Raw genomic sequence first — 25,341 nt, forward strand, 5'->3', positions numbered from 1 at the left:
TGGCAGGGTTGCGTCAATCAGGATCTACTGCTATTCTGTGCGTAGATGCACAATACAGTAGTCTTTTGCCGTGGTCTTGTGCTACAAACGCAGACGCTAACTGGGGAAGAAACCAAGAAAAAGAGGTAAAAGTTGACCAGCAAAAAAAATGTTTGTTTTGCACAATAAACTCCATTTGTAGTGTACACAATTTCCCAATTCCATACCATGCTATATCATCAATCATAAAAGTCGTCAAGGTCATTAGGTAAAATCAAAAGGGGGGAAGAGGAAGAGGTGGGTGTAAAACCAAAAGGGGATGGAAGGCGTGGGTGGAGAGAAACAGAGGGTGCTGAGGGAGAGGAGAATGCGCTTCACTCATTTCTCCTCAAAAAAAAAATTGGTGGAAGAGACCAAGGAGAGAGAGCATGGTGCCCTCTATGCCCCAGCTCACGCAGCCATGGCAGAGACGGCGAAGCAACACAGGTTATTTTTCGAGACCGTCTCGACACAGTGGCCGTCGTTGGAGAATAAGCCATGATCGGGGGGTGATGGAGCCGAGTATGTGTCGAGGACTTTGGTGTCGAGGGGAGACTCGGTCATTTCGACGCGGACGAACCCATTGCGACCTCGCGGGGGGATTTGGATTTCTGGCAGATCGTCCTCATCCTCCTCATTGTCTTCCTCGTCGGTTTCCTCAAAGTCGAACGAACTGATCCGCGACTTCATGTCGTTTTCCGTCCAGAGGACGGATCCACAGTGAAGGCGGAAGTGTGCCACACATCGGCGAAGGTTGGGATCGGGGGCAGTGGCCTCTCGAGCAAGCTTCTCCTTGGAGATGACGGTGAGCTTATAGGGCAATGCAGAACGGTCGGCCATTGGGGGCCAACGCTTGTTGGTATGTTTGGTAAAATTGAGCACAGCGGGGGCGGGCTTCGGCGCGGCGGGTGTTTGCAGTGTCGGAGAAAAGGACATTCTCAGTTGGGCGTGTGGTTTCCAAGACGAGATGAGGTCTGGATGAGGGGATGTGGTCTGAGCGCCGGACGGAATGCAAGTGATCAGGTATGAGGTGAGGAGCAAAAGCCTATTGGTGAGGGAGGGTGGCCCAGGTATAGAGGTGACAACAGGGTTGTGGAAGACTTCGAGTCGAGTCGTGGAGCGAGATGTGCTGCAGATGTAGCAGAAGCTTAGGTATGCTTGGGGAGGGTATTTGTGGAGTAAGCCAAACGGTCTTTTTGCAACCGTTGGGAGAATGAATAGTTCCAAGAAGGGGAGGAAAAGGCAGAGTGAGAGGCGCTGCCGCCAGTCTTATACGGGGGGAAGGGGGAAAGTATGAGAGAAAGAGTAGATCGGCACGATGGGGGATATCGTTGGTTGAAGCAACCGGAGTTCCCCAAGTGTTATTTAGGGAAAGGCGCTAAGTGAGTCTGCGTGGCCGAGTCTTTTTCCGTGCATGTACCCGGTACCGTTATGAAGGGGGAATGGTCCCATGCGTCTCCTGTACTCAGTACCGGACGACCATTTAGGGGCTGCTCAGAGTACATGGAAGGATCGAAGCGTCTCCCCGGCACCGATCCACCAGTCGTGGGCTTGACTGCCAGTCCGAGTTGTCTGTGGAGTGGACACCGCGCAGAGGATCAGAGCACCTCCACTTGGCTGGTGTGACTCCCACTGGTTCTAGACCCGCCCGAGAGGAGAATAGGGAAAAAAAAAAAAGACGTGCACTGCAGTGCGACTTGGCCTGGGAATTCGCACGGGTCCGGCACAGTCTGGCCTGTCCTCGGCTTCGACCATTCAAGAGGACCCGTGGACACTGACCCTCTTCGCTTCCACTTTCAACCAAAAAGGGAGAAGCATGCCACCCTCGCTTCACCTTCTGTATCCGAAGTCAGCTACCAGTGGTCCCGATCATCCCACGACGTTTAATCAGATGATCATCTCCTGTTCTCCATGATTCATCATCTTTCCCCGAACCAACTCAAGACCCAAACTCCCCAAGACCCTTGGCGGTATGTACTTCGCTATAGGTTCTGACTGGAGAGCTACCCAAATGCAGACATTCTCTCGCCACACGTTCCCAACCACACGCCTCATGTCCATCGAGAAAGCTTATGATGATTGCTGCCAAAGCTAGTCCAGGTCGACCAACCTAAAGGTGGAGGGGATCAAACGTAAACGAAAAGGGTTCTCGCCCCTCGACACCTCAGCATTCACTGAGTACAGACTTTGCATTCGTTGCCAAGCCTGAGGATTTTTTTTTCTCGTCTTTTTTCTCTCTTCAACCTCAAGGCTGTTGGTACGGGTCCGGGTAAGTCGGTCGAGAAGAGCGGGTGGAGACTTTTTTTTTTTTCATGATCAGTTGATTGTTGCAAAATTTAGTTTCCTTCTATGGAGACTTTCCGGCGGAGCTTATTGATCATAATCACTCCTATCGTCGGCCGATTTCTCATCTTCACATTTCTTATTTGTCGTGTTGTTAAATTGTTTTTTGTTTTTTTTGAATGCAAATATTAGCAAATCCAAAGCCCAGACCCGCTCGATCGCGCTTTGGACTCCAACGGTGCATTGAGCATTCCAGAGTTTCTATACCGCACATCTCTGGACGTCTACAGGCCAACCCACGCTCTCTCGGCAAGAGCTCACGATCCCCGCGGATTCCCTGTCTGGGAAATTTGTAAGCCTTCATGTCTTGACCGAATTGGGAGAGCGTAAAGCCCCCCCCCCCCCCCAACACACACACACATTGAATAGCTTTCCGCCCTCGATCCTCCAGATTCAAGACAAGGAGAGTGACAGTCTAGTCACTTCTTGGTTCGTCCCTCTGAGGAATCAAAATTGAAGGTCCAGGCGTCCAAGGCGTCCAATTCTCCCTTGGTGCGACTTGAAGCCTACGATGAATCTATATGTGGCGTGTGCCCGTTCTCTCCCATCGTTGACCTGATCGTGAGTACAGCAAGTCCTACTGTGGTAAGACAATTATGCCCTAGCTGGTCGCAGAGGAGACACCTTACTACTGTAATAGACTGGACAGGCCAGAAGGCTGGTCCTCGATGCGTTCACCTCTACGTAAATTCGAGTCTCCTCCATGCTCGGGAAACTTTCTTCAATCGGTCCCCACGCCGAAAAGAGAAAGGGGGGGGTAGTCGTGACGATTCCATCGATCCAAACTACTTTTTCGATGGCAATAATTACAGACTTCCTTTTTACCCCATGTCAGTCAGAGCTAATCATCACGACCACACGTTCTCAGCAGGATTGATTGCGCGTAAGTTCCCCAGAAGAGTCGTCACCGAAAACGGCGAGCGTTCACTACACTCCAACGAGGGCCTTTCTGTAGATCTTCTTGCCACTATCCCGCGCGCCTCCCACTTGGAATTCCCCACTTCGGCCTCTGCCAACTCTCCAGTGCCGAGGGGTGGGCATTTCGGCGCTAAGAAAGGAACTAGTCGTAGCCACTCGCCCGTAGTCAGGCACAACCTTTGTCTCCGGTCAAAATTGGTGATGTGGCTCCACCGGAATTTCTCCATCCATCGGAGAGCACGTTGCTTTCGTAATCTGTGATCAAACACGCTAAAAAGTGACAAAGGGAAGGGCTGGAGCCAAGACGACACCCCAGCCGGGATGAAGGGGCGATTGCTGGACATATGATCAGTACGAGATGACTCTCTCTCTCTCAACGACGATCATCTCTGGGCATTGCTCAGATGAATCTGAATTCTTCATGTCAAGTTGTCCACAGCCCGCAATCAGAGACCCCACGACCATGTGCTCCACGTGACGAGGGAAGTCCTGGCGCTGGTTTTCCGAAATTCGTGATTCCTTGGGGCCTGAGGTTGGTTTTGGCATTTCTATCAAAACGGGACACCAGCTAGTCGTCACAGCAGAGTAGTACTGTTACTACTGTATGTACATGATCAAGAATAGGGTGGTCTAATTGGCTGAGTTGTGTTCAAATCATTAGAATCTTGGCTGCCTCCCTGCAACTCACCATAATAATACTTTGAAAAAGCGCACCACCCACAGTACTGTAGATGGGTCGCGACCTACCACCTGGGGGGGGTTCTAGAACCTCCAGTCCGTTGATGTTGATTTCGCAGGCCGAATCAAATAGGAGACACACTAGTATGTAACCGAGAGTATCGACCCTACATCTCCTTGTCCACTTCCGTGCTCCAAAGACCCCTCACTTGAGTAGTCAAACCAAGTCGGTCGGTCACTCTATCTTGTAGACGAAAAGCACACTCTCTTCCGACCTCCCAGCTTTGAAAACCAGTATTCACTCAACCCATCCGCACTAGTTTGTCACCTTTGTGAAATCAGGTAAGAAAGATCAGATAACCTCACACCCGTGCTTGGTCCGCACCAAGCCTATCGCTGCGCAATCAGGCAGGCCTCCGCTTCTGGTGTCGACGATCAGTTCTGTTCTGTCAACAAATGACGGAGACGTGAATGCCTCTTCTTGCTTCACTGTTGCGATAAGTGCCCTGCCCTGTATATTGTCTGAAAAGACAGTCCGAGGAGCCTTGCAGCGCAAGGACCCAGGGAGGGGCGGCTGGAGCCGCCGACTAATCTTTTCAATCTGTTGACCCACATGCTTTGTAGCCGTTCTTGTCCAGGCCTGTTCGCTCTATTATTTCGAAAGTAACAGATTTTAGTTCGTTTAGCTATCGCCATCGATTCAAGCTGATAAAATGCGGGCCAACTGGGTTAAGTGGTGACAGCATCGACAGCCAAAGTTGATGGAGATTTTATTTTTCTCATGAAAATGGCAACATCAAGACCAGCATCACGGACAGATGCGAGGGGTAGGCACGAGGTATACCGAAAACAATATCCACGCTGCCACTTCTACTGCTCTCTCAAGTGCATACCTCTTGCATACAAGGAAACCTATGTGTCCCTCGATGCATGCACCACTGGTGCATGGTAAGGGTATACTCGACATGAATTGTTTCCAATCAGCTGAGGTGAGCTCCAGATACCGTCTCCCATCGATAGAATTCGCCAGGATTGTTCTACCGTGCAGGACCCGTGTGATGAGCTCATACACATGCCGCACGGGCTATGCAGTCACCTTGTCGCCATTCCATTGGCCACGTTGAAATTGTCTTTCGCGGGGACAGGTGGGGGAAAGCGCTTCATTTTTTTTCTTCCTTGGCCATCTGCACAAAGGACCGGTCTGAGACCGTGTCTTTGGGTTATCTTAGTTGATCTCGATGAAGTACATACATTTGGGTCCAAGAAAAATGACTAATTTTCATTCATCTCTGTTCCCACTTCCTCTTTATGTGTTCATCAGTCCCTTAGCTGCTGGTCGATCGGACCTTGGTCTGGAGAGTCTGTGAACTCACGGCCGGTGGTGAAGCCCCTGCTCATTCATTCTCGGCATGTATACGTATCTTGCTAAGGTTGACGCGTGAAGTCCATTCAATTTGAGTACAGGTACAGGGTCAAATAGAAACGTTCCAGATATTCCTGGCTATCTAAATTTCTTCCAATTTATCGAATGGGTTGAAGTAGCATCCATAAACTGCCGCCTTCTACGGAAATGATGAGACGCTCTTCCCGAAAGAGAAACCTCCATGCTTCATCGTCCTTCGGCGAGATTTAGTCCGGACGTCTGACAAGAGAGAACAAGTCAACGTAGCCAGCCAGGTCGAAATTTGTGCAACAGACCCGTGCATTCCAGCTCGCTGTGTCACTGCCCGAGCGGCGATGAGCTCCTCTCTTGTCTCCTATCGATCTCGGAGAGTCGCTTCTCGTCTGGACAATCCCTTCTTACTGGTGATTCTTCTCGGAAGATGTTTACTGCTACGACTCTCCTTTCCAGGGGTCCGTGTCACACCACGATGGACATGAGCACGTTCACCCTCGAATCCGTCCACTCGATCAACAGCAGCACAGGAACGCATCATGTGGTGAGACTGAACAGGCGCACATTGAGCCTATCAGATTCATTCTACCCACTCGATCCCACACGCCGTGCCGTTGTCGTGCACGGATGGGGCCGCCATCTTTATCGCACAATTTCAGAAGTCTCCTTTTCGAGAGTCGTTGCGGAAGAGGTTTGCGCACACCTCCCTTTGTTCTATTTTCTGGTATTTGAGTCCGGCCTATCTCTCCTCCAATCTAATGAGGTGGATTATACTTCAAGGATAATTCCACCCGCTCTTTTGTGTAATCTGCATCCCGGTGCGTACGGACCTATGACTACCTTGAATCTTCATGGTTCTAAGTTTCCCGGGGTCTGGGTGAAGGAGTCAGCTGCTCTCGGAAAACTGAGCGGGGGGAGGGGACTCGCATGCAGATCACAAGCTGCGCGACTTTATTCGCTCAACTGGATGACGATGATGTCTGTCCAGACTTGTTTTTTTTTCTCATTTCAGTTGGACAGATGGGATTTTTGTTTATTTTAATATACTTGCCTCTACTTGTGCAGAGCCTGAAGTTCTGCTGACCAGAATCGATAGTTTTTGGCATACTTCGGGTTCTGAATCCTGTGAAGATTCACCGCGGAGCTGCTGTACTTGCGTTTCACTTGGGTGAGTTTCCACTTGACTTGAGAGGGATGCATAGCTTTCAGCTGGCATTTCATATTGACTGAGCACTCCTACTCCATCGACCGTTGCGAAACCGTGTACGTTGCCCTCGCGATTTCATTTTGAGCGAGATGTTTTAGCTTTCCTTAGTAAGGATAGACCCGACTTTGGCATGGAGAAGAACTCCCTCGTCGAATTACTTTGGCTCTGTTCTGCACTCCGAGAGAAAAGAGTGATTGCAAAAGATGCGAGTGACATATCATCTCCCTACGAGGTCGATTTTGCCCCTCCGATACATGGCCCTTTTGGTGTGTTTAGAACCGTTTTCAAGGAAAGAGACGACCGCCGCGATTTCAGGTGTGCATCACATCTGAAATAATGGATATTCTGCATATACCTTGAACCATATACCCAGGAATTCTCACCGGATGCAGAGAGTATATTGATCATGCTTTGAAGTCGTGGTAAAATTTGTCTGGTAATTATCGAGTTCTTGTCGGTACAGCCTTTGATCTTCGCAAATCTCGGGAATAATGTAATGCCACATTTTGAGTTGACATGTACTAATGTCAGTCGCTGACCTAAAATAAGTGCATCTATCCTTGAGGTCAACCATGGAATGACGGGACATCTCCAATCACATGAGATCGACCCTCTATCTTCAAGATTCAAGGTTGTCAATCCCTGTGTCATGTCATGATTATCAACTCGTGAAGAGTGTCATCAGAGACCAGAAATAGATTTCAGGAGGTGCCGAGGTGGTACTTTCAATACTCTCAATTTCGAATCTCTTATTTCCATGACTGACGGGTCTCTCATTAGAGAAGTCCTCAAGTTATGGCCATCTATAATACAGGTCAAGCGCTTACATGGCCAGTGCTGCAACAACCTGTGACCATGGCCGTATCATCTCGTCCCTGAGGTAGATTGAGAAAAAGGCAGACAATCCGTGCTCACTTGCTGCTCTTCTTGCGGGAGGGATTCGTCACCTCACCTTCTACTGGTGAAAGGCGCGGACACGCACCGAATCGTGATCAGGCGGCGAGGTTGATAGTCAATTTTCTGCATCTTCTATTTCCATGTAGTCTACTTTACTTCTATCGGGTTCAGGTAGTCTGTCATAGCACATACAAGTCTTCAGTCGAAACAGAACAGGCGCAAGTCCAGCTTGCCATCGGGGTCGTCTGCTGCCTTGGTTGACCAGGTACTAGGCAGTAGTAGGTGACTACGAGGTACTGCTGGTAGTCACGTCGAAGAATGCACCCACTCTGCTGCTAGCTTCAGTTCCAGCTATAATTCTGCTTGAAAACTAAACACTCGCTTTGGAGTAATCAAAATCAGATCCTGCATCTATGATGATGAGTCGACGAGCGGGTTTTTGAAACGAGAGTTATTTTTCCCGTGCTTTCTTTTCGCTAAGATGGTTGACAACCTGATTCTCTTGATATATTGACTTCGTCAACCTTCCCCGCGATTGTGTTCATCCCCGTGACTGCCTCATCACGCGACGCTGCATTCCCAAATCGTACAAGGGGGACATCATCGCCCATTCCCCGTTGGAGCAAACCTCCGTCACCTTTCCACATCTTGGTCGAGACTCATGTTGACCCTGCCAGTAATTCGTTGCCTTTGTTGTAATTTCCTCCCTTTTCTTTGACCAAATCTGATTGCAAAAAAGGGCGATTTCGCTGTGTAGTTGTCGATCACCGTCCTCGGCTCACTCATGCTCCGAGTGCTACATCCGGACAGTTCACGTGTCGACTTTTGAACCCTGAAATTTTGGGCCAAAAAACTCACTGGGGACTCTCGGTGCCACCCGATCAGGCACCACCAGGCACTCCAGACGCATCTCAGGCATCAGGTGCACTCGAACTGCCTCACCGCCTCGCCCCTCTTGCGCTCCGAGCGCATCTCGACGCCCGGAGCTCCATCATCTACGAAACTACGCATATCTAACCAAGCGGCCCACGCAGATTGACCTCGGAAGGTCTCATTATCTGTCCGCATGCGAGCAAAGTGAAGTTGTCCGCACCATCGAATCTTTGTCGCCAACCCTTCGCGACTGGACCTCGGACTTGTCCTCACCACTTGCGCGTTCGCTTGACGCGCTATTTCGCGGCTTCAACGTCGGGTCCCTTGACCATACATGGGCCGGGAACAACTCGTTCCCACGCGACAATGAATGCGCAAGGCGAGGTAGTTGATGGCTCAGGAACCATTGATCCGGCAAATCTGAGTAGCGCTGGTAAGTCTAAAATCTTGCTAGTCAACATTCCTTCCGTCGGTCGCTTCCTTTTGTGTCCGTCAAAGCCTCTTTTTCCGGGTGTTCTTTGCGGTTGCGCAAAAATGTGTGTACCTGCTGTCATGGCCACAATCGCCCACCACTTGAGGAAGATACATTCTCGACCAGGAGTCAACACCATTCCACGCTTATGACGCCATCTTTGAGCTCTCCTTTTTTTCCCCCTTCTTTCGATATTGGCCCGGGTGCCTCCCCAGCCACCTTCCTGTAAACTGATAACCCCTCCTAGTTCCTACCATGCCGGCCCCGTCCACTGTTGAGTCAGGTTCCCGTGGTGTTAAGCGTAGCCGCACTCCAGACTACAATGGGAATGGTCTTGCTGTTGGGGATCAAGAAGATGGTACGTCCGCGACGGCGTGGGAAAAGGTAGACGGGGCAAACAAACCACACCATGTTTGCTGATTGATCACTCGGATGAATCTCGTCTTCTTTTTCGCTCGCCTACTCGTGCTCCTTTGTTTGAATCACTTTTACCTCCTATCTTGCCCAATCCCGTTTTCTAATATTCCCCTTTGCTATAATGATAGAGGACCAAGGACGTCGCAAACGAGGCCGGCCCCCCAAAACACCGCGGGCCAGCTCCAACGATCACCAAGCGACAGCCACCCCTATCCAAACGCCCCAGATGCAGAGTCGACCTCTGCCTTCTTCGAATGCCGGCTCGCCGCCTCTGGCCTCTCCCCCTGACAGACCGACGCCGACAAAGACGCTAGTGAAAGCTCTTCCTTCCGTCAGAGACCACACATCAGATCAGTTAAACGCCGCGGGCGACGAGTACATTCCCAAAGAATTTGACGAGGCTGGTGAAACAAAGGTAGATGCCGATGGTTACCCTCTCGGTGGACGCGAATACAAATGCCGAACTTTCCGCGTCCCTCACAGAGGCAACAAGCTGTTCATGTTGGCGACCGAGTGCGCAAGGGTACTGAACTACCGGGACTCGTACCTCCTCTTCAACAAGAATCGTTCTTTGCACAAGATCATCGCCTCTCAGGTCGAAAAGGACGACTTGATTCAACAGGATATTCTTCCTTATTCATATCGCTCTCGACAGATCGCCATCGTCTCTGCCAGGTCTATGTTTCGTCAGTTCGGCAGCCGGGTGATTGTCAACGGGAGACGCGTCCGAGATGACTACTGGGAAGGGAAAGCCAGAAAACAAGGGTTCACTGAGGATGACATGGCTGGCGAGAAACGTCCAGGGACTGCCAAGGTCCGAGACACGCCGTCGGAGAACCAGAACTCTACCTTGCTACCACTCCTTCATAACGACGTGATATTCAGCAGCGCGATTCAGCCTTTGCCTCCTGGATTGTCCTTTGATGTGAGCGACGATACCTCGCTTTCTCAGCACCCGTTGATCCATATGACGACGACCGACGATCCCCGCCTGCGGGATTACAACTCCATGCCACGCTCACGGCAGGAATTAACTGGCCAGCCTTACCAGGACAACACGCGCTCCAGTACAGGTGCTGAAATCATCCACCAGGCTCAGACGGCTGCCGATTTCAACAAAGCTTTGCACGCACAGAGGAGCTTCCGTCTCAAGGGGCTGGACGAGTTTTACGCAAAGCCGCGTGAGATTCCCGACCTCGAGGGGCAGGCTACGATCGCCCTGGATTCTGGCCTCTCCGTGTCACAGCCTGTTCAGCCCGTCCCAATGCCGCCAGCGGGTGTTGTAACTTCCGCGCATTCCCAACACATGATCCCTCCTCAACCCATGGTCGCAGGCCAGCAAGCTTTTGCACAACAGCAGCAGCAGCAGCAGCAACAACAGCAGCAGCAGCAACAGCAACAACAGCAGCAGCAACAGCAACAACAGCACCCGCAGCAGCAGCAACAACAACAACAACACCACCACCCACAGCAGCCGGTCGGGCAATCGCCAGTCAGAGCGATGCCGGCAGCAATGCAATCAAATATGGTGCACCAGCGTCCAACGCCGCCCATGCCGGCAAACATGCCCCAGGCCCCTTACGCTTATCCTCCTCAGCAGCCGCCGCAGATGTGGGGTCAGCCACCACCACAACCTCAGCCATCTCCGATGTCCTCTTCAGGGCCGCAGGGGCAGGGTAGCAATATGGCCCAGTATGGCCAGCCGATGGCCGCAACTCCACAGCAGGCACCCTCGCCAATGCACCACAGCCAACCACCTCAGCAGTCTCCTCGTCAACATCGTCCATCAATTCCGCAGATGCCGCAACAGTTCCAGCAGATGCAACAGCATCCCCAAATGCAACAGCAGATGCAGCAGCAGATGCAGTACGCAGCTACTGGCTCACCTGCCGGATACCCTGGCATGTCGCGGGCCATGTACCCTCCGTCTCAGGGGCAAGGTGGACCGCCTTTCATGGCAGGCAATCCACAGCAAGCAGGAATGAATATGGCCATGGGGCCTGGTGGCATGCCTGGTTGGCCTGCCGGAGCCGGTTCTCCGATGCAACCCGGTCAGCCCCAGCCGGGTCAGTCCGGTAGCCCATTAGGAGGATGGTCGGGCTATTAAATTCTCGAACGATCAGTGCATTAATTGTCACTTCACGGTCACTCCCCCTCCTTTCGAAGAGACTGGGGCACTTTTGCAGGGCTCTTCACGTAAAATGGTCTGTTCAGCCCTGTATGAATCTTCTATTCTCGTGTCTATCTTTCCTTGTTCTGTCTGCTCTCTACCTCCTCGGGTCTGGTTTTGTGACAACTCCCCGCTATGAGGTTTGCTGTATTGCTCGTTTGGGTCAGCCTTCCTATACCCTCTGTTGTACTCGATTTGGCTCGAACCCTGGGTTCTTCCTCGGTGCTTTTCTTCTGCACCCGAATTTTTTGGCCACTGATTCCTTCTGTTTACCCATGGCCAATTTGTTGCAGGCTTTGTCTGGCGTTGTTTGTCCAACCCCCGCTTGTTCGGCGTTTGATTCTTTCTCTCTTTGTGTCAGCGGGCCTATCATCGGTTTACTTTTATCGTCTTTTCCTACCGCTTCGCCTTTCTTTTTTTTCCTTTTCGTGGTGGATAGAGAAGGGAACCCTGTCGCGTGCCCTGGCCAGCTGTGTCACAATATTTCCAGATCGATCTGCTCGGAGTCTGTTATGTTTGACTTCCCATTAGAGTATTTTTGGATGATATTTGAATCGCCTTCTCTTCTCGCCCTGTTTCTTTTTTCTTTTCTATTTCTGCTGCGTATGTGAGAGTCGTTGTTTCGTCCTCCTCTAGAGTACGAGAGTCTATATGATCATAGGTCGTTCACGTGAACTACCTCTTTCTCATGCGCAGATTGGGCTCAACAATGTTCTTTGGAATGTATGTGTCTCGATGTCGCGCTGTTTCTTACATTCTGGGAGCCCCTGACTTTTTCAGTCCTATCGGGCATTTCTTGCGCCTATCATCGAGTTTTGCTCGGCTCCTACCCTGATAGAGGAACGTCGTTCGGTAGAATTCGTATGAGGATGGGTTGCTATAACCTCTCTGTGGTAAGCTAGGCTAACCCGGGATCTTCCTCAACTTCTACATACTACAACATCACAGGTCTTTTGGTACGGTCGGTCTACTCTGCGACACGCACTTAGGCTGTCCTCTGGAACATTTTAAAGTAAAAATCAAGTCCCATATCTTACGTATTTGCAGATTATCGGTCGTCGCATCGGAGCATTGACAGTCTATCGTACGCCTGCGATGTCGTCTGGCTTTCCTATCGAGTCCGACGATTGCTGTCCTACCATCTGTCACGTCGACTGGCCGCTCCTATCGTACCATCAACCCCGATCAATATCTACGGAAGCTCTAGGTAGCTAGTTAGGCTAAGTAAGCTACTCAGCAAATTTAAAAAAAAAAAAAAAACAATCTACGGATGTTCTCGCGGAGGAAAACAAAAAGCAAAGCGTCGCGTCCCCGGGAAGGCTCGAACTTCCAACCTCCTGATTAACAGTCAGACGCGCTAGCCGATTGCGCCACGGAGACAACTGCTTGAAGCGTGACTAACAGTATAAAAATATGAACCTATCACAAATACACTGCTATCTTGAGGAGCGGGTGGTGCCGGTCGCTGCGGTCAACCTTCCTGCTGATCTGCGCATGCGACGGGTAGTAAGGTTGAATAGTTGGTTTTCAATTTATCCATTCACTCTTTGAATGGCGCTTTGATTTTCGTTTTTAAATTTTCTCTCCGGTGCGTAAAGGGTAATGACCTGATGTCTGGAGCTTGAGCTCGTGCGTTAAGTAGAGTTGCCGAGCTCAGAAATATATTTACCGCGGCTGAGCAGCCATGATACCGTTCGAGCTGCGAACGATTTGGTCCGTCACTCTTGACTCCCCATCTATCGTCTGGACTCCTGGAATACCTATTCAACTACCGTACTGGATCCGGATGGACGTGAAATGGACAAGACCAAGTGGACAGGTACGGTAGGTGGTCGGCTAAAGTTTTCCACATACTTCCCAATATGACCATTACCCGTACGTATGTCAATGCCAAATTGAATGACCCATGACACAGTTTTCGCCCAGGGCGATGGAAAATGATGATGGGCACCGTCCACAACGCCTTGTAGTTCACGTTCACCTCTTCCAGACCTGGGATGTCCACATGGTTGCGTAGACGGAAATTCTCCAGTACATGTATCAACGTACTACATGGCCACCATCCGAACTTAAATGAAATGGACCTCGGAAGACACACCTTCATTCCAACCAAGGGCATGTTCAACAATTGGAACTCTATAACATACATGCTAGGCGGGTCGGGGCACGACAAAGATACACCCAGATCCATATACCTACTCTTACCCAGTGCGTGAGTGTCACCTAAGCCAGATCAGTACTTCCTCATTCATGAATGCACCAACCCCCGGCCTCAACCTTTTCCCTCGACAAGTCCTGAGGGCATGACCCTCTGCGTTTCTTACGATCGTGCGGACCAGTATCTTTCTAGGCGCTACCTAGGCTCAATGACCAAAATGAACAATCAAGAGACTACAAGAACCTTAGGACATCGCACCAAAAAGAAAAGGCCAACATTGACATATAGCACCTCAATCCAACTGAGACAGCCAGCCGAAAGAGAAAAAAGAAGATAAAGATCAAAAAGATCGTCCCCGGGAAGGCTCGAACTTCCAACCTCCTGATTAACAGTCAGACGCGCTAGCCGATTGCGCCACGGAGACTGATCTGACGAGTGGCGAAAACTTTGGCTATATGTTTAAATTATCGAAAGATCGTGATGTGAGAGTGTCAACAAAGTTGACTGTTGCAGGGCAGTCGGGTGAATGACTAGAACACAGCTCTAGACACGAGGCGGCCCCGTATACTCCAGCCTTGGACAGAAGCTCTCTTTCAGCTTCCACGTGGACGTATCCATAGAGAGAGTATTCGTTAGATTCTACAAATATCCACAACTCTTTCAAGTAGATACCAGTGTAGAAGTGTAGATGTGCATTTCTCAGCCTTGTCATACGGTAGTCTGTTCTCCAGGATCACAGCCATCTCAACCGAGTCCTTTGGTTATATCGGCAGAAAACCAGCAGTGTAGCAGAAGACTTACTCCTGCTCTACGTATGATTTTATGTATGTCTGTACCATAAATGTGTTTACATATGTTCGTCTCTTACGAAGAAAAAAAAATAAAATTGCTTACTTTGCTTGGACAGCTGGAGGGGTAATCAATCATGGCGCCCCCTTTAGAAACCTTCAAGTTAGGAGAAAAAGACACGCGGCTCATGTATATAATACATGCATACGTACCGTATATATTACAGACACATCGTATTAATACATTCATACACACAAATCAATAGCGGTATTACACAGCATTACCGAAAGATACATACGGTATGTATCGCCTGCCTTGCTACTCCAACTTCCGAGCGAGTCCGCCAGAGAGAAAACAGGTATAAGATCAAACAGCCTCCGTTGCTTAAAAAAACCAAAACCATGCAGACTAAAAGTCATATTTCACCAACATGTCTTCCAGCTATGGCCGAGACTTTTTCAATGGTCTGGTCTCACGGCCAGAGCTCCTCACCAAATGGATCATCCCTGTAGTGGTCCTGTATGCAGCGTATCACATCAATCGGTATCTCAGCAGTCGTGCCTTAAACAATGGCGTGCAAGCCACCTTCGACTGGTCAAAAGAGATCGTTCTCGTCACCGGAGGCTCGGATGGTATTGGAGCTGCGACGGTGGAAGAATTGGCCGGACGCGGTACGACCGTTGTGGTGCTGGACATTCGGCCATTACAATATGATGCTCGTCAGTTAATACTCATCGTCTCTCGAGGAATATGATCGTATCTAGTTCTGATGCGAGCCTCTGTCTTTCTGGTTTTTTTTAATAACCATAATTGCAGCCCCAAATGTCCACTATTATCAATGTGATCTGACCAAGCGGTCTGAGCTCCAAGCGGTAGCTGAGCGTCTTCGTCGGTGCGTGGTGATCATGATCACTTGGAATTGGCCCTTTCCTTAACCCCCCAGCTGAAAATCCACACTCCCTGGCCGATACTTGCAAAGACTGAACATTTATCACCAGCGAGATTGGGGATCCTACCTGTGTCGTCGCCAATGCAGGTCTCTGCCGCGGCAAGCCATTGCTTCATGCTACGTCGCGAGATGTCGAACTGTAGGTTTTTTTTCCCTTTTTCCTATCCGGCAGCATTTGCATCGCCCTCAGCCTCTAATCTCAGAGAGAGAGAGAGAGAGAGAGAGAGAGAGAGAGAGAGAGAGAGAGAGATAACCATTCTCACAATATAGAACATTTGCTGTAAACAATCTGGCTCTGATCTGGACCGCCCAGACATTCTTACCGTCCATGATTAAGCGAAACCACGGCCATTTCTTGATCATGGCCTCCCAGACAGCTCATCTTGCAACGGCCGGAATTGTCGACTATGCCGCGACCAAATCCGCCGCACTTGCCATCTACGAAGGTCTCCAGACTGAGCTGCGACATGTGTACAAGGCCCCCGCCGTACGAATGTCGTGTGTGTCACCGTCAGCAGTGAAAACGAAAATGTTCCAAGGCATCCAAATGCCCGCCTCGGTCTCGATTCTGAAGCCGTCGGATATCGGGAAAGTCGTGGCTGAGATTTTGTGGAGTGGAAAGGCCCAGAACAAGATGACTCCCAGTATGGCGTACATCTCGCCTCCGACAAGAGCACTCCCCGATTGGATGAGAATTGGGCTTCAAGATCTTGGGAAAGATGCCATGTCTGCTCTGTCGCCTCACCATCCGATGGACGAGGCGTAGTCTGCGTGTCTGCTGTGGGTGAAGGTTGATTCCTGCACGAGTGAGCACGATTGATTATTTGACTTTTTGGGTTTGCCCGGGTCTGTTTTCTTTTCTTTTTTTTTTTTCTCGGTTGAGAGTGAGATTGTGATGAATTGCGGTAGATCTGGTGTATTGAAAAAAGATTGCATATGAGAGATTCTATCATGTTGATTTTTCTATTCTAAGCACGGATGACTTTGACGTCAAGGTCTTGTTAGCCAGGTGTGATGGTCATTTCTTTCCGGTGTTCGTTTCATCGCCACTCTTTTCCCTTACATCAATCACTGAGAAAAGACTTGGGATCAATTGTGCGTCCAATCTTCGAGTTGTAGAGTTTAGATTTTGCGAAACTCCACTAGAAGGCCACCTTTTGGACGTGACGTCAAGCCCGTCTCAATCTCAATGTCAGGATCCTGCGCGAGAGACATTTCAAAGCTTCCCACCAGAGCGGCAAGCAGACTGGCGAATTCGCCACGGGCAAAGCCTTGTCCAATACAGGAACGTGGACCTAATGTTGATACAACCCCGAGGTCAGTGGATGTGCGTGTCTTTCGAAACGGATTGCAGGAATGTACATCCAACTTACCGTGGAGAAAAGTCATGAAAGAGAAATTGGTCAGTCCGCCGCCAGTGTTTGCCTGATTGGGCTTCATCCATCGATCGGGGTTAAAAGTGGCCGCATCGGGCCCCCAGAGATCGCGCGAGACGTTGACTGCGCGAGGCGAAATGACGATTTCTGTCCCCGCGGGTATAAACTGGCCCAGGATGGAGGTATTCTGAACCGCCACGCGTCGAGTGAGTCCAGCGGGTGGATAGACGCGGAAGACCTCGTTGCACACCGCGTGCAGATAAGGCAAGCTGTCCAGGAGTTCGGCTTTCATGGGGGGAGCCGTCGCATGATCGAAATACTGCGGGAGGAATTGACGGACCTCATCGCGTAACCGCCGTTGCACGTCGGGATATATACACAGCGCATAGAGTGCCCAGGTCATGGAGGTGGCCGTGGTCTCGTGGCCAGCGGCCAGGAACGTCAGGAGGTGGTTTTCAAGCATGGGATCGGTAAAGGAGTCGGATGAGAGTGCGACAGAGATGATATCGCGACCTGGTTCCTTGGAGTCATGCGCCTGCATCTTGGATCGCTTCCGTGCAATCAATCGGCGAGCGACATCGGTCAATGTCTTGGTGGCTAGACTGATGCTATCCGTGCGGGAGAGACCGAGCATCTTGACGAGGGCCTCGCGCATGAGAAACACCCCCATGGCCAACGTGCCCTGAGGAGGCTTTAGTTCGAACACGTTTCGGTAGGCGCTACAGATTTCGTTATCTGGATGATGAAGGGTATCGAATTCTTCTCCCAAGCCGGCAGCGCCGAGGATATCCAGCGTCGCCCGTGCGAGCCAGTCGCCGACATCAAAGACATGGGTCGAATCATCTCGAGACAAGGAGATATTTTCACGCAGCACCTGAGCCAAGGCGACAGACTTGTCCCAAAAGATAGGATAGAGATCTTTGATATGTCGGTGCAAGAATGCAGGCATCAGAAGTTTGCGTTGTTTCTAACCATGGGGGTTTCCCTCCCCCCGAATGAATGAGTCCTCGTCATCTCGCAGTGTCGTCTTGAAACATGGATGAAGCTTGCTTACCTTGTGTTGATTTCCTTCGGCCACAATCAAGCCAACTCCCAGGATCCGACCCAGACCGAGCCGGAGTTTTGCCGGTTTTGCAAACTCGTAACTCTTCTGGACCAAAACCTCGGATAGACCTTTGGGATTGGTGACAAAGATGACCTCCTTGTTGAACCGCATGCGATACCTGATCAGTCCTGAATTGGGCACTTGATTGATCCATTCTTGCAGAGGCATCCCCGACCGTTCATTGGGAACAAGTCTTGTATGACCGGAGAGAAGCTGGCCACCCTATTCAAAGCATCAGAAGGGGGGATCTCTTGATTTTGGGGGTTGCTGTGATCGGTTGCTTTTCGCTTGACCATCAGACAAGCTCCACACATGATAGTAGTACTCACGGGAGGCTCGGGCAGATTTCGCAGGGGACTGAACCATATCGGCCACAGGTAGAGCTTCCAGATCACCAACAGCGCGAAAGACCCGATGAATGAGCATCCTGCGAGTACCGCGATGGACTGGGTGGGAAAGACGCGGCTGAAAATCGCCGTCTGCAAGATGCAGCCCAACGTGCCTACCTCCAGAGAATGCATGAAGCGTGACTTGAGAAAGATGAGAATTTGAAATGGAGAAGTTGATGATCCTTGGAGAGAACAATCGCACCACGTTCAACGCTTCTCCTTGAAGAGAGAGATCATACTTGTACCGATCGGCTCCGAGCGACTAGTAGTCCTACCAGTACTACCAATGGTATCTGAATGAACTGAACTTTTGACAAGACTCAGTAAGCATACCAGAGTTACAGACGGTGTGTAAGAATACTGGACGTACGAAACATTTCATTCTGACCGAAAGGATACATACTGTACGAACTACAACACTATTTATTGAGTGGTTACTCCATGTGGTACATGACCGCATGTACCAAGTCTTCCAGTCGTGTCTGCTTACTCCTTTTGGGGGCCAAATGGACTACTTGCATCAAGCCATCGACTGTTATCTCCGAAATTCAATCCATCCTTCACCTGCCAGTGGATCTTCATCCGCCCTGGCTGGTGCAGAATGCCCCTTTCAGGAAATCGCCAAGAGCGCCCACTTTCTCCAGAATCCAACTTCTCAATTGTTCTGCAGGTAATCTGGATTTCTCTCTCTGCCCCTCCACCACCCCTCGGGGGAGGGGCCCGCGTATGGACCGGTGCCACACAGTGCCCAGACAACCCGGGGGCCCCCACACCGAAGCTTGGTTGCATCGCAGGTTGGATCTGAAAATAATGAGACCACTTCCCTTTCCAAAAAGACCACTGATCCGGCGGTGCGTACTACATGGCTTCGCGTGCAGATTTGGGAAGGGGGAAGACGAGAATCAGAAGATTGATACGGAATCTATCTCTATACCGAGGGGCCGACAATCCTGGCCGATAACGGCCACTAGTGGGAAGCAGTTGCGTCAAACTCGCTGCGAGACGTGAATCATCAAGTGGGGGGTTGAAGAGCTACGTATCGGGAAAGAAGACAATCTTCATCTTTGATCCTTGCCCTGCTTAGCTGCTCAGACTATCATTCGTTCTTACGATGAGGTGAGGAGGGGGAATGATCGAGGATCTTAGTTTATTCCCTAAAGGGCCGAGAAGGGCAAGGGATAGATAACCCAAAACGAGTTCCTGCATCATCTTTTGCGCCCAAGCGAGGCATTCGTCTAGAACAGGGGCCAGGGGGAATTAGGAAGGAGGGGGAGGGGGAGGCGGGGGAAAAGACTAAACGATAGTATTCTTTTTTTTAGTTAGTTGGATCATCTACTGCGCGCTAACTGATAGGTCCTGCAAGCCATCCCAAGGATGATGAGAATCTGACATGCATGAAATGTGAAAAATAATAATAATAATCACTTGCGAGCAGTGATTCGAACTTTGAGCGGAATCTTCTCCCACGAGGTGTAGATGTACTGTTCATCAGGCCAATGGCGGCATTCTGGCATGAGTTCGAAATCAAAGTGCCACAGCATCTTAGCAAGAATCAGTCTCAACTCGATGTTGGCCAGACTAGAGAGAAAGGGAGAAGAGAAGAGTGTTAGCCAAGAGAAATATTCTTTTTTTCCCCCTCCGCAGGGATCCATCTGCAGAGGGCGAGGAAAAGGGATCTTACTTTCGACCGATGCAGTTTCGTGGACCAAAGGAGAACGGCTGCAAAGCTTCGCGTCTGTCGTGAGCATAGGGACCGTCTGTATCGAGCCAACGCTCTGGCAGATACAGCTCCGGATCCTTGAAATTGGCGGGCGAGCGGAACACAGCATATTGAGCCATACCCATTGAGGTCTAAGAGAGAGAGAGAGACGATGAGTTAGCCCACAATGCCCTGCATGTTCTTGACGAGCCAAAGAAAAAAAAAGAAAACAAGAAAAAAGAAGAAATAAAAAAAAAGGGCATACATTGCCAGGGAGCCATTCGCCCATAATGTTGGCCCCCTCGGGCGGCGTAATGCGAGGATGACTGCCCGCAGCCGGGGGATAGAGTCGGAAAGATTCGTCGATCACGGCATTGATGTAACTCAGTCGGCTAATTCGGGCAATGTTGATCTCCTCACTGGACTCAAACGAGGTGCGGACTTCATCGAGGAGCTTTTGCATCACGCGAGGGTGAGTGCACAGATAGTAGATCGTGCCGGACAGGATCGTCGCCGTCGTCTCACTCCCCGCAATGACCATGAGATTAGCATTGGCCACCAGGTCTGGGTTGGTCAATTTGCCTTTCTCTTCGGCCTGGATCAGGTGGCTCATGAAATCAATGTAGTCTGGGTGTTGTGTCTTTCGGCGCATCACCTTTTCTTCCACCAGGCCGATATGCCACTTGCGCCGTTCGACGATGCGTTTGGGCAGAATGGCCAGAATGATCGACCGAACGTCGATGAAGCGCTGGAAGGTGCGAATGTAATGCACGTACATGATGGCGTTGAAGATCATCGACATCCACGGGTGATACTCGGTGTTTTTGAGGCAGTCAAAGGATTCGTAAAACGCCAAATGCCCAATGATGTCAAAGGTCACGTACTGTGATTCTCTAGTCAGCGCTCTCATTCCCATTTCATTCACCAATGTCTATACCGAGCGGCGAGGGAACCAACATTGAACCACTTCACGATATCCACCGGCTCTCCCTTGTCCACCACCTCGTGGAGGCGAGTCACCAAGAGGTCAATGTAGTGCAGCAAGACCGGCTCTTGACCCTTCAACACCTTATCTGAGAAGGCGTTGGACAGAAGCTTGCGCAAGTCTCCGTGCGTCTTCCGGTCCGCATTGATGATCGTGGGATGTCTCTTGTCGGCATCGGTGTTCTCTCCAGGATCCTTGCGATTCTCGGGAAGTCCACTGCGGAAACCATAGATTTCTTTCCAGGCATCCGCTCCTGTGAAGGACAATTCTGTCGGAGCGATCCGGACAATCTCACCATGTTTCAAATGAAGCTCATGGACGGTCAAGGGAAATTTGCCACGCAACTGATGCCAGGTCCACCAGAGACGAGTGGCTGCCGCGAGCTTCGGTCCTGGGTACTTGGACAGTGGATGAAAGTAGATACGATAGATGGCGATCCCGACAATGTAGACCACGCCCTGATGCACATGATTTCATCAGCAAACCAAATTCATAGAGACGAGAAAGAAGAAAGAGAGAAACAGTTGTTGATCAGTGGGAATAAGGATCAAACATACCACACTCAGCGTCAGGACAGCCAACTGAGGCAAAGTGAGACTGCGAAGCCACGATGAAGCCATGATTGGAACCCAAAGTTCTGTGACAAACTGACTGCTACTCGAGTCTTGACCAGCACTGGGTGAGAAATGTAGAAAGAACAAAAGTCTACACGGCCCCGTGAATCTCAAAAAGATAATGGCTTAACTCCAAGATTATTCATATAAGACAAAGAAATTGCCAGGAAGCCAAGCGCCGAGGCAACGTAAGAGTTGGACGAAAGGTCACTGACTCTTTGGTTTGCATCGATCGATTCTAAATGCAGTCGTTTTGTATTTGCTCCCCCACCTTCCTCTCAAGCGATACCGAGTGAATAATCCTTGAAGGAGGGGGAGTAGAGAAGGGGGAAAAATCCCAAAAAAAGGAAAATCGAATAATTGGTCAATTTCATCAGTAAATATTGTGATTGCGGTATTTGTGAAGCATTGGCCGACTCGAGCAAGGCCGCCCCCCTCAGTTGGTCGCGAAGTGAAACCGCCAAATAGCCGGCGTGGAGACTTGACTTTTTTTTTCTTCCTTTTGTTTCCTAGTCTGTTCAAATCAGAACGAATTCCAATTGCCCATCCAAGTTCTAACCAGGTCAGACCTCGACATCTTTCTGAATGGCTGATCAACTACCGAAACAATCCAGGTTGCATGCGTGGACAACGGCCGCAAGAGCCGGATTGGGGATGGCTTTGGCGCCCATTTTGGGTTTTTGATAACCCACGAGCTGACTTGCAGGTCAGCACTAACTCACTTTCTCATGCTCATGCACAATCACGCAGTAAGGCGCCCCCTCTTCTCCCCCTCCAAAAAAAGTATACGGCCAATTATCGGGGTTGAGAAGCAAGTACAACTGGCTGTGTGGGGGTGAGATGTTTCGTGCGATTGAGAACTCGCGGGATTGACGCTTTTCGAATGGACGCATGAAAGAGGGAGGTCCATGGTCCATGAAGAGGGGGCGAAAGAATCCCTCAAGCGGACAAGTGCAGCTGTGAAGGCGGTTTATAAGCCTGGATTGATCAAATCAGACACTCACGAGTCTCCGGAAAGATATTCTCTGCTCATAGAGACGGTCTACACCATGGATGCTGCCACTCTACATCACTCCGCGACGAGGTTGCTCGACCGGCTCACCGAGCAGCTGGACGGTCCCCACGGGCTGGGCTTCATGAGCCCAGCAGTCTACGACACTGCGTGGGTCTCGATGATTCAGAAATCGACGGACGGCCAGAGCATCTGGCTCTTTCCCGAGTGCTTCGAATATATCCTCCAACATCAGCTTCCGGATGGGAGCTGGATCACCTATGCGTCACAGATTGATGGAATACTCAACACCGCCGCTTCCTTACTTGCTCTCCAGAGACACTCTCGCACTCCCCTCCAAATTCAGACCATATCGGGGGAAGTTTTGTTGGATCGTGTGAATCAAGCCACGCGCGCTTTGCAGCAATTGCTGAACGAGTGGGATGTCGAATCGACTCTCCATGTCGGGTTTGAAATTCTCGTTCCCGCGCTGCTGGGCTATCTCGCCGAGGAAGGCATCACCTTTGAGTTTCCGGGGCGTGAGATGCTTCTTCGGATTCGAGAACAGAAGATGGCCCGGTTCAAGGCCGAGTATCTTTATGCACCCATTCAGACCACGGCGCTGCACTCCCTGGAGGCGTTTATCGGACTGATCGACTTTGACCGCGTGCTGCATCACAAAATCGACGGGTCCTTCATGGCCTCACCATCATCCACGGCAGCAGTCCTGATGCATGCCTCAACATGGGATGACGAGTGTGAAGTATACATTCGCCATGTCATTCAGCAGGCAAGTGGCGCGGGGAGTGGAGGCGTGCCCAGTGCATTCCCATCGACGATTTTCGAGATCACTTGGACATTTTCCACCCTTCTCAAGGCCGACTTTGACCTGTCCACCATCTCCCCGGGGGCAGTTCAAAAAGCCCGTGATTACCTTTCAAACATGCTCAGCCTGAGCAAGGGGACTGTCGGCTTTGTGCCCGGGGTCTGTCCCGATGCCGACGACACGGCCAAGGCGCTCCTCGTGCTCAATCTACTAGAGCACAAGACGTCGCCAGATGCAATGCTTGCCTCCTTTGAGACAGAAAGCCACTTCAAGACCTACCCGCTAGAGCGTGATCCCAGCTTCTCCGCAAACTGCAACGTCCTCCTGGCATTACTCCACGTCGAGGACCCATCTCCGTTTACGCTGCAGATCGACAAGGCTGCGAGATTCTTGCACAAGCACTTCCGAGAGTCACCGAGTCTCAACGTCCAGGACAAATGGAACCTATCTCCCCTATACTCGTGGATGCTCATGTCACAAGCAATTGCTCGTGTCCACACTCTGTGCGAACAAGACAAACTGCCCCTGCTGAAGAGTTTTCTCCACGAAGAGCTGCTGGGGTTGCTGGCCGAGATGGCCCGTTTGGTGATCCGTCAGCAGAATGAGACGGGATCTTGGGGGAGTCGGAACTCCAAAGAAGAAACGGCCTATGCAGTCCTCATGCTGACGTATGCTCAGCAATGCAAGACCGACGAGGTTTCACCTGGAGATGTGAGAATCGCAGTCCGACGTGGCTGTGAGTTCCTCCACTCAGATCTCACCACAGGGGCATCGGAACATCTGTGGGTGGAGAAAGTGACCTACGAGTCGAAGATTCTCTCGGAAGCCTATGTTTTGGCTGCTTTACATAATGCACTCAATGTGTGTGCAGACGAGCAAAGCGCACCCCAATCAACCGTGGTGAATGGAGAGATTCACGGAGAGGTTGATGCAGTGGCTGACACCAATGATGTGCACGTGGACGATTGTAACCAGTCAGCCGCTATCATCAATGGCAGCGAGACCAGCGAGCTTGACTCGGGATATGTCACCTCGGTCGAAGCGTCAGAAACCAGCGCAAGCGGCATGGGAGCCGACCCTGCGCAGGACCATGACTCTTGTGGACAGAGTGACAAGTCTTCCTCAACGATTGCCAGCTGTGGTGGCTCGAGTCTTCGCCAAAGGGGACCGTGGACGGAAGAGCACGAGCAGATTCTTCTGGGCCCATTCGACTATCTCGAGAGTCTACCAGGGAAAAACATGCGCTCCAAATTCCTCCAGGCCTTCAACGTCTGGCTGCAAGCACCACCAGATCACCTGGAAGTTGTGGAAAAAGTCATTTCCATGCTGCACACGGCGTCTCTTCTCGTCGACGATATCGAGGACAGCTCCGTCCTCCGACGAGGTCAACCCGTGGCACACAGTATCTACGGTGTGGCGCAGACCTTCAACTCGGGCAACTACGTCTACTTCCTGGCCCTTCGGGAGATCTACAAATTGAACGATCCGCGAGCGATTGAGATCTTTGTCGAGGCCCTGATCCAGCTACACCGTGGCCAGGGCATGGACGTTTTCTGGCGCGAGTCACTCATCTGTCCGACCGAGCAAGAATATCTCGACATGGTCGCCAACAAGACGGGAGCTCTATTCTGTCTCGCCGTCGATCTGCTCCAGCTCGGGAGTCCGGTCAAAGCCGACTTCACCCCGTTGATCCAACAGTTCGGGATGATCTTCCAGATTTGCGACGACTATCTCAACCTCAAGTCGACCAGCTACTTGCAGAAAAAGGGACTCTGTGAGGATCTCACCGAGGGCAAATTCTCGTTCCCCATCATTCATAGCATACGGGCAAACCCAAGTAATCGCCAGCTTATCAATGTCTTGAAGCAAAAGCCTCAGGATGAAGAGCTCAAGCGGTTTGCTGTCGCGTACATGGAGTCGACCAATACCTTTGAATACATCCGGGGTTTCGTCGCCACGCTCAAGGCGGAGGCTTCGGAGATGATAGTCTCGTTGGAGAAGCAGGGATTAGGTGAGAATCTGGCCGTACGAAAGATATTGGCACGGATGTCTTTGGACGAGGAGTGAAGCA

At 50.8% G+C, this 25,341-nt stretch overlaps 7 protein-coding genes and 2 non-coding genes across 9 annotated transcripts; 4 read left to right on the forward strand and 5 right to left on the reverse strand.

Moving 5' to 3' along the window:
- Positions 1-429: 429 nt before the first annotated feature.
- Positions 430-954, reverse strand: POX_d05585 (uncharacterized protein; the record flags this gene model as incomplete). Its single annotated transcript, XM_050114427.1, has 1 exon — positions 430-954. The coding sequence occupies one exon, from the start codon at positions 952-954 to the stop codon at positions 430-432; it is 525 nt and encodes a 174-aa protein (XP_049969378.1).
- A 4,874-nt stretch (positions 955-5,828) lies between these two features.
- POX_d05586 (uncharacterized protein) lies at positions 5,829-6,897 on the forward strand (the record flags this gene model as incomplete). Its single annotated transcript, XM_050114428.1, has 2 exons — positions 5,829-6,085; positions 6,678-6,897. The coding sequence occupies 2 exons, from the start codon at positions 5,829-5,831 to the stop codon at positions 6,895-6,897; spliced, it is 477 nt and encodes a 158-aa protein (XP_049969379.1).
- Positions 6,898-8,696: 1,799 nt separating this feature from the next.
- On the forward strand, positions 8,697-11,326 carry POX_d05587 (uncharacterized protein; the record flags this gene model as incomplete). Its single annotated transcript, XM_050114429.1, has 3 exons — positions 8,697-8,763; positions 9,050-9,160; positions 9,348-11,326. The coding sequence occupies 3 exons, from the start codon at positions 8,697-8,699 to the stop codon at positions 11,324-11,326; spliced, it is 2,157 nt and encodes a 718-aa protein (XP_049969380.1).
- Positions 11,327-12,695: 1,369 nt separating this feature from the next.
- On the reverse strand, positions 12,696-12,769 carry POX_tR105. Its single transcript has one exon. It is a non-coding gene; the product is annotated as a tRNA-Asn (tRNA).
- A 1,128-nt stretch (positions 12,770-13,897) lies between these two features.
- Positions 13,898-13,971, reverse strand: POX_tR104. The gene has a single exon. It is a non-coding gene; the product is annotated as a tRNA-Asn (tRNA).
- A 795-nt stretch (positions 13,972-14,766) lies between these two features.
- Positions 14,767-16,051, forward strand: POX_d05588 (uncharacterized protein; the record flags this gene model as incomplete). The annotated part of the gene is made up of 4 exons (XM_050114430.1): positions 14,767-15,055; positions 15,153-15,228; positions 15,335-15,424; positions 15,556-16,051. The coding sequence occupies 4 exons, from the start codon at positions 14,767-14,769 to the stop codon at positions 16,049-16,051; spliced, it is 951 nt and encodes a 316-aa protein (XP_049969381.1).
- A 356-nt stretch (positions 16,052-16,407) lies between these two features.
- POX_d05589 (uncharacterized protein) lies at positions 16,408-18,287 on the reverse strand (the record flags this gene model as incomplete). The annotated part of the gene is made up of 4 exons (XM_050114431.1): positions 16,408-16,580; positions 16,659-17,628; positions 17,716-17,988; positions 18,096-18,287. The coding sequence occupies 4 exons, from the start codon at positions 18,285-18,287 to the stop codon at positions 16,408-16,410; spliced, it is 1,608 nt and encodes a 535-aa protein (XP_049969382.1).
- A 1,289-nt stretch (positions 18,288-19,576) lies between these two features.
- POX_d05590 (Averantin hydroxylase) lies at positions 19,577-21,459 on the reverse strand (the record flags this gene model as incomplete). Its single annotated transcript, XM_050114432.1, has 5 exons — positions 19,577-19,733; positions 19,837-20,006; positions 20,120-20,737; positions 20,812-21,297; positions 21,397-21,459. 5 exons carry the CDS (start codon positions 21,457-21,459, stop codon positions 19,577-19,579), a joined length of 1,494 nt encoding a protein of 497 aa, XP_049969383.1.
- Positions 21,460-22,502: 1,043 nt separating this feature from the next.
- POX_d05591 (Phyllocladan-16-alpha-ol synthase) lies at positions 22,503-25,337 on the forward strand (the record flags this gene model as incomplete). The annotated part of the gene is made up of 1 exon (XM_050114433.1): positions 22,503-25,337. One exon carries the CDS (start codon positions 22,503-22,505, stop codon positions 25,335-25,337), a length of 2,835 nt encoding a protein of 944 aa, XP_049969384.1.
- Between the last annotated feature and the right edge of the window lie 4 nt (positions 25,338-25,341).

This window comes from Penicillium oxalicum, chromosome IV (genome assembly GCF_001723175.1).
Source record: "Penicillium oxalicum strain HP7-1 chromosome IV, whole genome shotgun sequence".
Classification (NCBI taxonomy): Eukaryota; Fungi; Ascomycota; class Eurotiomycetes; order Eurotiales; family Aspergillaceae; genus Penicillium; species Penicillium oxalicum.